Source organism: Haliotis rubra, unplaced genomic scaffold (genome assembly GCF_003918875.1).
Source record: "Haliotis rubra isolate DU_JTF1 unplaced genomic scaffold, ASM391887v1 Scf2062, whole genome shotgun sequence".
NCBI lineage: Eukaryota > Metazoa > Mollusca > Gastropoda > Lepetellida > Haliotidae > Haliotis > Haliotis rubra.
In genome coordinates, this window is record NW_025766073.1 from 51,170 (window position 1) to 62,740 (window position 11,571).

The window sequence follows — 11,571 nt, forward strand, 5'->3', positions numbered from 1 at the left end:
TTGTGATGTGCAAAGCGTGGGATGCAACTCGAAAGGGGCGAGTGACGACGGATGAGTGGCATGATCGATAATCAATAAAACGCTCAATTATCGTAAGTAGAAAAGACATGCACATAAGGTTTCAGTGTCAGAAGGGGACAGCGGGGTAGCCTAGAGGTTCAAGCGTTGGCTGGTCACGCCGAAGACCTGGTTCGATTCCCCACATGGGTACAATGTGTGAAGCCCATTCAAATCCGGATGTTCACGGGTTACCTCAGACTCAACACAGCTGCAGTAAAAGAGGATTTCCCAAGATTTATAATATATACTGAGGGAAACAAATAAGGGAACAGCACTTCATGGCAGTGTTCCTTTAGTTATTTTCAGATTTCCTCCCACAGCGCTATTCAAAGCTGGTGATGAAAACTGGAAACATTAAAGGAACACTTGAATTTTTTTGTTCCATTATTTTTTTTCCTCAGTATATTTACTATCACAGTGAGCATGTCCTAAAAGAGCAAGAACTCCTAATGTTGATATTGTCTTGGATCAGAATACAATACCAAAGAAACACAAAAAAACATTCTTCTTATAATGCGTTTATTCTTACATCTACGATTGTATGGAATGATATATATACCAGGTATAAATATAGCATTAAATGTGTATATAATGTTTCCTAACCTATCTCTTCAACTTGTATACTTTTATAAATGAAGAATCTGAAATTTCTGAAGTTAAGGTTCTTTCAAAAAGAGAATTCTTTTGTTTGTCCCAATACTCGACTAGCCATCACATCAAAACAGAACACTGAAAGTATCTCATCCATAACATGGGACACAGTATACAATGAAACTCTTGATCCTATCCCACAAATCATGATTAAATGGAGACGTCATTAGGATGTCTCTTCAAAGATTCATACGGTAAATGTATCTGTAATACAATGTATGTCGATTTTGAAAGGTTGTACTAAAATTGTACGTTTGGGAAAAAGTATAGTGTCTTTCATGTGGAAGTTATAAGCATAAGTGATAAATGGTGGTATAATGAACACGAAGCTAGCGTAAACAGCAAAACAAGAAAATCAGTTAAAGCCAGATAGCAGAGGTTCTTGAAAACATACTCAAGTTATGTATCAACAGTTTGATTTCATTAACAAGACAAAAATTCATCTGTGGGCATGATAACTGACAAAAATTAACAGAAATGACCAAGGTTTTTTTTGTGCCAGATTGTCTCGTTACATAAGAATGTAATGAGTTGAAGATAAAGGGCTGATACTTTTCTTGTTTCACAGTTCAAGTATTTACAAAAGATTCAAAGTCTTCACAATGCCCATAAATGTATCTCAGTTGATGTCAAAACTGTAACGGCATGATGTGTTGGCTTTGATCTTCAACAAGGATCCACAGAACTTCATCCATTCATGACCATCTTGATGAACTCTGTAAACAAATAAAATTTGTAGTGAAAACACATGTATATATTCAAAACAGCAGAGGGAGTTTAGTTTGACACTGTTTTTAGCAATATTTCAGCAATATCATGCAGGGGACACTAGAAATAGGCTTCGCACATTGTACATGTGGGGAATTGAACCTGGGTGTTCAGAATGACCAGCGAATGCTTCAACCAAAAGGCTACCCCACCGCCCTTCACAACAGCTCCACATACACTGTGTATGTGCATAGAATATGCAACAAAAATCAAATTACCCAACTAACTTGCAGATGCTTGTGAACACATAAGCATAGTTCATTTTTTATAAAAAATAACAGTATGACGTCACATGTTATATTTGGGATACTAAGCAAGTTGTAATTATGGGATTGAGTCCTATCCAGGATTTGAACCCAACCCTCAGAGTCAGGCACACAATGTCAGCCATGTAACCCACTCAGCTACAGAATTTCTACTTAAACTGGCAGTCTGACAACTTGTAGTCAAGATCATGTATTTTGTACCCTTTGTTTGACGAGTGTCAACTGGCACTGTTTCCCTTACCTTCATAGTTGATGTTTCCTGTGCATCTTCCTGTCCCTGGAACAGCTGATCAACTTCATCGCCTGTCAGCTCTCCCCTGCAACACAGATTCACCCCCAGTGATGGGCTATGACATATCTAATCTTCAAAGTAAGACATGGAACAGTCAGAATTGATTCATCTGGGACAGGGGTACCTTTGTTTCATCTGGGACAGTGGTACCTTTGTTTCACCTGGGACAGTGGTACCTTTGTTTCACCTGGGACAGAGGTACCTTTGTTTCACCTGAGACAGTGGTACCTTTGTTTCACCTGAGACAGTGGTACCTTTGTTTCATCTGGGATGGAAACAGGTACTATTCCATTAGTCTAAGACAAACAACAAGCAACTGACTATTCCTGGATCCCCAAAATAAGTAACAAAATCAATAGATGTGACATAAATTTTTAACCACCCAGGGTGCTCACTACAGATAATACAATATATCTCCCAGCCATAAGCCTCAAATTCAAGCCCTTCTCCCACACCCCAAGTAGGAAATTCAGATGGGGAGACTCCCACCCCAACTGTCAAGATACAATCACTCATACACAGAGCTCCAGATAAGATTTAGCTCATGTGGGTACTGTACCCACTGCATTTTTTGGAGTGGGTATTATGAATGTTGAGTGGGTATTTCATTTTCTGTTACCCACTGCTTTCAAATATGTGCGTATTTCAGTCATTTTACTCACCTAAGTATTATGTCATTGAGTAAGTTTACTAAGCAGGTATGTTCTGCCTTATGTCATACCTAATCAAAACCAACTTAAATATAATGGAAATGATTTCATTAAAAATCACTCATCCTATACTGACAGTACAACACTTGTCCTATACTAACAGTACAACTTGATAGCAATCGATGATTTTTTCATTACGCAGCGATTTTTTATAAATATATTCCGTGACGCATTTGTTTTAAACCTTTTGCGTGCATCTAACATTTTTAAATGCGAATTGGTTTGGAACAATTATTTTCAATGCGAATTGGAAAATTTTCTGTGCGTATTTTTACCCTCGATACGCAGCTTATCTGGGCCTCTGCATACAGGAGATTTCTCACTGACAATGACCATGATAACAAGTTGTACTTGAAAGTAATACTTCAGCAATGGGACATATCAGTAAATAACTGAATCTCAGCAACCCATGCTTGTCGTAAAGGAGGCTTAACTAACAGGATCGGGCGGTCAGACTTGCTGACTTTGTTGATATATGTCATCATACCCAACAACCAAACCTGAATCTTAGCCATGCACACGCGCTGTGGTTGTTGCATAATGATCTATCTTGCATTAAGCACTGAATTATCTCCCTTCCATCATCATACAAACCCTGGACATGCTTGAGGAAACGTTTTCATTCTGAGCCCATTCTATACAGCATGACATTAAAATTAGATATTAATTGTTACAATGTGGCCATATGTCTATACTTTAGATGAGAGATAAAGATCATCATGTTACATGACCCACTATCAACATTGTATTGTCTTCTTTCATTGGAATATTTTAGCTTTGTATGCTAGTTTTATATTCATATCTGTGATTGTCTAGTATTTTTACTGTCCTTCGTCGGGCAGGTTTTATAGTATCTATATATATATTCTATTTCTTAATGTCAAATGTTCTCGCCGCGATATGGCTGAAATATTGCCGATGTGACGTTAAATATTAACTCACTCACTCCTGGTCTGATCTATCACATTCGCGTGATCGCTCTTCAGTCAACTAAAATGCATCAGGAGCTGACATTACATTACATTCCTTTCCCTGTGAGTGAGTGAGTGAGCTTAGTTTTACCGCACACAGCAATATGGTGGCAGTCTGTAAATAATTGAGTCTGGACCAGACAAGACAGTGATCAACAGCATGATCGATCTACGCGAATTGGGATACGATAAGTCAGCAAGCCTGACCACCCGATCCCGTTAGTCAACTCTTATGACAAGCATGGGATGCTGTAGACCAATTATAACTCGGAGACTTATTGTCAGTCGGCAAAGATAAGTTTGTCCCTTACAAGTGTGTGGGCTAGTGATGGTACCCCAAGTATTCAGATGTCTAAACGATCAGATATGACATGTATTTGTCTTTAAACAATGACCATGTTAATGTCTAAGGAGAAACAATTGGCTATACAGTGGAAGCCCTCTAAACCGGCATTCGGTGGGACTCGCAAAAATGTCGGTATAGAGGGCGTGACGGTTTAGAGAAAGTTTCCCTTTTCAACCTGAGAATGATCTTCCGTGTGCCTCTTTGACCTGCTTGATGTCGTGATTGTGTCTTCCATCGTACACCCAACCATCTGATGCCTTAAACTTGTTGATATTTAATTCTGGAGCAAACTGAATAGCTTCTTTCAAACTAGGGCCAGAAATAGGCATGTGTTTACTCGCGGTAGTCAAAACCAATCATCGCCAGTGTGTTAATTTTGTCAAATTTACTGTTTTCACTTACACGACAATTAATTTAATTTATAATACAAGTGACACTCACCAATTTACTCTCACCTACTTAGGCCTAATCTTTATCCATACTCCTTTATCAGACAACATCAATGAGCTTAGTGCCGATTGTAATCTACTGTGTTGTTAATACACGCTCAGCCAATCAGCCATTCAACAGGAGAGCCGAGATACCGGTTTAAAGAACGCTAATTACTGTACAACAGTCAATTGAGCGGTCTTTATTGTGCCGAATACGGAACAGACTGGACGACCGGATTAGAGGGCATGTAAATGATCATAAATTAACTAACTTCATGGGGACCAAATTCTAGTGCCTATATAGACAGCATGCCGGATTAGTGGGCTGTCAGTTTAGAGGGCTTCAAATGTAGTTATCTTTTTTAACACTTTTAAATTACAGACATAGAAAATAACCATTACAAAAAAGGGTCGGTATCGGAAAATTTGAGTACCTACTGAAGATCAGCAGTACCCATTTATAACAGACACCATGGGCAAAATACCCAGATTGCAAAACAATTATCTGGAGCTCTGCAATTACCTAGTGACGACGGAGTATATGTCTCAATTCGCACTGGAGATGTAGAAGTTCTGATCCTTATCGAACACCCGAACCCTTCGATGAAGTCTTCTAGTGGCGGGACCGTGGCGGTTCTTGGAGACTGTTTGCCAGATGGGGAGGAACACCTCGGAGGAGATGCGGGCATCTGAAATGTTCAGATCAAACTGCTGTGAGGCAAGGTGAGGTGAAATTGGGTTCAACGTCGTGCTTGAGAATATTTCACTCATATGACGGCGCATGCAGTACATGCGCGGCTGCTTGTACTAGCCCAGACTGAAGCTGGTTTTATAGTGCTAGCCCACTGAGATACCATGCCGCAGTGAAGCATGAATACCCCACTCAGACACATTACACGCCGAAGGCCGACCAGTCCTTGTTGTACCCATTAATGCCGAAGCCAGGCAGGGACCAACAAGTACCATATATTTTAATGTTGTGAGGCAAGGAATAATGTTAACTATTTGTCTGAACCAGTTTAAAAAAGTAGTAAACCGGAGTTGGGTTCATGCCACTTTGGTAAGTATAACTGGTTGTCAACTTCATGTCAGGGCAAAAGCAGAAAGTGATGCAGTTCCTGCACCTTGGCCAGTTTGGTGAAACTCAAGTTCATGGGTATGGTGGCGACAAATGTAGAAACTCGTGGGGGCAAACTATGAATAAATCCCACAATCCTAGGTTTCTGGTAAGCCCAATGGACTCAACACTGCAAAGTGAATTGCGACACGAGGAGACTGTACAACCCACTCTCCAACAATCTATGGAGTTATCCTACTTCAACCAGGCTTAAACGCACTGCTGACTGAGTTTAGTTTTATGCCGCTTTTAGCAACATTCCAGCCATAGCACCGCGAGGGGAACACCAGAAACACATTGTATCCATGTGGGGAATCGAACCCGGTCTTCGACGTGACGAGCTTAATGCTTTAACCACCAGGCTACCCCACCAGCTTACCAGGCTAAAGAAGAAGCATCATGATCATAATATACTTATACCTGCTTTGCAAAAATACATTTTAGAACTATTCATTATGTTTCTGATATAAACCATTTCAAAATTATTTCCACTTATGTTTTGTACCAATCTAAGTCAATGCATACCGTAAATGTTTTAGCTGATGTTTACTATGATATTTACAGCTGCCAATCATCAGAACCAACAGGAAGTAAACAGAGGACATTACTAAATGTTGCATGGTTGTTCTGATGCTAGTAGCAGCAAGTTACCCTAAGGAGAATTGTTAGGACTGAGTTAAGCTAAAAATAAATTGAACTGAAAAACTTGTGATGTTACTGCTTGCTAGGGTCTTACAATACCATGAACATTTTGGCACATAATCTGCAATTAAATAGAAATTTGTTTTGGAGAAATAAACTCACTCGTGATAATTGAAATATGCAAGTTATCTCACAGCATAAAATTACAGGATGATTAGAATGACTACCAACCTCCCTGAAAGTTATAACATAAGATATTCAAACCTCAGATGTCATCATGTTAAATCAATCTAGCAACTGCAGCTTATAAAGTTTATCCAGTGTTACAGAGACAATGTCTTTAAAACCCACTACATAACAGTCGCGACAACTCAACTGATATTCACAGTACTTTGTGAATGTGAGTATTGTACCTGGGTTGGAAGCATATCCACATTTTCTTTATTTCACTCTCTGTGGGGTTCTGTGAGAGGGCACGGAGAACATCTCCCAGCTGGTGGGCTGCTATCTTGTTGTCTCCCCGCTGGTCAAACAGGTTGAAAGTCTCCTGGATTTCTGCAAAATACATACATTTGTGTTTCCAAATGCCAAACACAATTGTGTACTTTGTACTCAGGAGGCAGGAATCTATTTTCCAGCACTTTGAGAGGTCACTTTCCAAAAGCAATATGATGGAATTCATCTTACGGAAAGAGTTCCTTCCGCTTCCCAATATTTTCTTTGTAACTGATTAACAGAGGTAACGCATAAGGTGGTTCAACCCTATATCACAGATATATTGTAATTAATCTGGGGGCTTTTAGTTACTTTTTTGTGCGTTCTCAAGTAATTGTTGTGTTAGGTTTTGATAATAATTTTAGTACATTAATTAATAAATATTATTTGGGATGGGGAACGGGAGGAACTCTTACGGGGCGGATACAGCTTTTGAGAAAAAAAAAAGGGGGGTGTGGGGTTGGGGTTGCACACACTATTGAGAAAAGGAGGGTGCACACTTCATTTTCACCCGAGTTTCAATGGTCATTTAATAAACTTTCAGGGCAAAGGGGGCGGGGGTGCACACCACTGCACACACACACACACCCGGGTCCGCCTATGATGGTGAGGATTGTCTGCACAAGGAAATGGGTGTGGTCTCTCTTCCACCTTTATTCAGGTAATTTGTTTTGACACGTATCGATATTAACTTTTATCTAACATGCGATCTCTCATCGATGGTGCCAGTTGAAGGTTACATTATTACTTTGATATAACGCTATTCCTTCATCAAAGTCTTATTAACTTTCCCGGATATAAAAAGGCGGCCTAGATATTTGCAACTGTTGACAAGCCCTTGACAAGTCACAGTTCGAATGAAGGTAGTGTCTACTTACCAACAATCTGATCTTCTGAAAGTTTCGCCTACAAGAAAGATAAAGAGCAAATGTAACGTAATGCAATTCCATGACAAAAGTAATACGATCGTACATGTGTTATAAATCGATCTCTTTCTCTCAATTCACATCTCTACTCACCATTTTGAACTCTACAATGAAGGATGAATCACTTTACTTCCGGTATGTACAGGTTTCTTATATACTACTTGTAGCGCAACTACTTTCAGTAGACTGGCTGCATTGCATCTTCAGATGAATCTCAAACTTTGTGAGCGTTTTATTCTTTATCATATTAAACAATATTTACATTTACATGCCCAGAGTGATGTTTGTTATATACCACAAAGAAAACTACCATGCGGATGAAACTTTTAAAGCTGAGACTAATTTTTATTTTTTTGCGAATTTAGTCATGAACGCCATGAATACAAATAATTCTATACCTCAGTTGCCTGTGTTTTGTTTTAGCAAAACACACACATTTATAATAAACTATGATAATAACACAGAATGTGTAATATTGTTGTTGTCCGATAAGTCCGTTCGTATCTTTTTCTGTGTTTCTCATCTCCCAACCGACCCAAATTTTCTTTCCGACGCAAGATTAAAAAATAATAATAATTATTTCACAAAATGTTGCCGACAGTATTAAGTTCAGCCCGATCAAACAAATAATGTGTCTTAAAGGTCACCTTTAAAATATAATATTTGGAAAAGTCTCTCATAACTTATTTAATATTTAATAGAGTCAATACATGCATTCTCTCGATTTCATATAATTTTCTTATATCTAATGATATATTAACTGATATAAAAGTTGAGAAAAAGGATTCCCACAATAAGAAGAGCCTCTTTTATGGTCTGAGTATTGTAGTAGGGACATTTTCTGTCACCAGCTTGAAAAAAAAGATGGCAAACTGCATTTTTTTCTTCTTTTTTTCGCCCGCCCCATTCTCATCAGCACCACTTTGGAGATGAGAAACATAAGAAAAAATGTGGATGGCCTAACACAATCCATTGAAATATAAATTCTTCCGTCGAAAGACAGCGACGGCTACATCATAATATATATGTTGTGGAAAGTAGTATCTATTACAATCGATAAATATTCAGCATGCAAATACGTTAACGATTCTTATGTAAATCGACCCAAAAAAGTCTGTGATATTGTTATACAGTTTTAGTAATATCAAAAGACGCCATTTCAGTAAAAGTTTTGATTCAGTGTATTAAATAGAAAACCTTTCAAATTATCGTTTGTAGTGTATCATTACAACCTTATATGGCAAGACATGCGCCCTGAGGGTGACGCACCTGTTTCAATTGCTGTCAAGCGTGAAGTGTGGAATTGCATAATTTGCATTCCAAGAATTCAAATAGACATATTCAGTCTGTTGGTTGTTGTAAATAGCCTGCCCGGTCAGTTGTTATGTAGGCTACTTGAATAGGAAACGCATGACCTGTCCAAAGTATGCCTGAAGGTCACAAGCCTGACAGGACAATAGAGGCTGTGTGCTGCGAGACGACTTTTCGGAGGAGAAACCGAAGCGGATATTAATAACCTCATAGGCAATATGGTCTTTGATAAAAGTATTTTATTACGTCGATTTCTCATTTTGGTGCTTATTTGAAAACGACTATATAAACCCCAACATTTCCCATAATAGAAGTAAGATATTTTTTTTCAATATTCTGGCAAATCTGCTAATTTCGTCTAATAATATTGCCTTTCAAACCGCCCTAAATATAATTTCTTGTTTCATGTCGACACTGAAAACTTATTCTTGAAACCACAACTGTTACAAGCGGGAAACACTGTGCATTGTATATAATTGTATGAATTCCCCAAGCCACAGGCCTAATTATATACAATTATAAATATATAATATTAAATATATAGTTTAATATTTTGAATTTGGAAATCTGTGACTTTGTGTTGTTGCTGGGCTAGCTAATATTAAAAGATACCGGTAGCTACAAAACACTTGCATCAATTAAGGAGAGAAACTGACAAAACGGACATATACGGACACCTAAATGAAACTAATATTGATATATTTTCCACGGTAACTGTTCTGGATTCACTGTGAAAATGTGACATAAAAATCTGAGCAAAGGAAAAATATACACAAAAGTTTGGTAGAAGCTGAAACTAAAAACATACAAGAAACGGTTATTGGATGGTGAAATGTCAATTCACGTATCAAAGGTGCAGTGTTTCGGAGAAGGCCAAATAAAGACACAAATGAAGATAGCAGTGCCCACATGTTTAAGATATTACAGTACATTTGTTTTGAAATTTAATGCCTATTACAGAATAAAGACTGTTGAGGCTAGGTATATAAACTTCAATAACATGATCTGGTATGTCGATAATAACAGTGAGCACCAGTAAAAACGGTTTTGTGAAATAATACAATTTGATATGTCGGGACAGTCCACCGGGTCGAGGGACTGTGGAAGTTGTAAATTGAGTCTAATCAGTAAGGTTTACACAACAGAGCAATAAGGTGAGAGGGTCACAGTGTGTAGATTTGGGGTGGGGAGAGGGGGTGGGAGAATGAGGAGGTGCAAAGGGGTTTAACGTCCCATTCAAGACTATTACCTGTATATCGACGTGTATGTGTCTGGGATGGTGGGGTGGTAGTCTGTTTCATAGTCCTTGAACCACATTATTTTCCTTCTACCCCTTTCTGCAAAGCGAAGCAAATCTAATTTATATTTCATCAGGTTCTGAATCTCCATTCTCACTGGGGTTCCTTTTCAATTTAAAATGGATTGTTTGTTTCGATCAAATTATATATATTCAGAGACTATTCAGAGACTATGTGGTCCTGGTTTGGTTGGGTCTGGGCTTTGACGGGTTGGGTGGTGGTGGCATGGGGTGGAGGTGGGGCGATGGTTGGCTGCTACATTTCTGGTTAACTGTGACTATTATTCAGACCTCAGATATAATTTTTGGAAAGAAATAAAATAACCAGTGTCCATCATTTATTCCCGTCTATGTCACCAATAGACAAAATGGTATTCTTACTTACTAATAGTCATTTTTTAAAGCACCATGCCGCACTCCTCCATGCTTTGATTTTATATACATAAGTAATGTGTGTGTGTGTGTGTGTGTGTGTGTGTGTGTGTGTGTGTGTGTGTGTGTGTGTGTGTGTGTGTGTGTGTGTTGGTGTGTGTGTTGGTGTGATTTTAATATCAATGGGTTTTTTGGGGTTTTTTTATAACTGTGATATTTGTGTCTCATATGTCATATGACCGGATGCTGATTTTAAATCGCTGAACAACGAATTGTCTTTTTCTTGTAATACAGCACTATATTTTCTTCTTCTTCTTCTTCCTATTGGGATACAATGCCATTGAAATGAATACAGAGACAATATCACTGTGACTCCGAGTCGGAGAATTCTTGTTTTGTGCAAAGACGACAACAAGGCTGTTTAAACTACAAAGATTTAATTGAACATTTGGCACATTAATAAACATTTGGCATTTAAATAAACATTTGGCACTTAATAAAACATTTGGCATAACATATATATATACAATATATACATGGGGGCTTCTCGGCTGCTGATAGTGACAGGTGTCCTGTGGACACAAGTATTGCAAATAGCGTCCTGCGGACGATACCGTGGTAATTGATGTCCTGCGGACGATACCGTGGTATATTGATGTCCTGCGGACAATGCGTTGATTGTGTTGTCCTGCGGACAAGTGTGTAAGCTGAATACCCTGCGGGTAATGATTGGATGAAGCTGGAGGCTGCGCCCACCAGTGAGATATGGAATTGTTTGGGGGCTAACAAACCATGCAATGCGTGCAAGCCATGTAATGGTTTGAAAGCCCGACATGGTTGTTAGGAGCCGAGAAGCCCAAGGTGGCGAAAGGGGAAGGACGGAGGGTAACAATTTCAACTTGGCAGCGCAAGGGTA

The 11,571-nt window shown here is 38.7% G+C and overlaps 1 protein-coding gene across 1 annotated transcript; it reads right to left on the reverse strand.

Moving 5' to 3' along the window:
- Window positions 1–562: 562 nt before the first annotated feature.
- Window positions 563–7,786, reverse strand: LOC124276150 (myosin-2 essential light chain-like). Its single transcript, XM_046711819.1, is given in 7 exon segments — window positions 563–1,427; window positions 1,987–2,062; window positions 5,019–5,184; window positions 6,668–6,695; window positions 6,697–6,809; window positions 7,628–7,655; window positions 7,769–7,786. Coding segments are annotated over 5 exon segments (315 nt in total). The 5' UTR covers window positions 7,772–7,786; the 3' UTR covers window positions 563–1,427; window positions 1,987–2,062; window positions 5,019–5,041.
- Window positions 7,787–11,571: the final 3,785 nt, after the last annotated feature.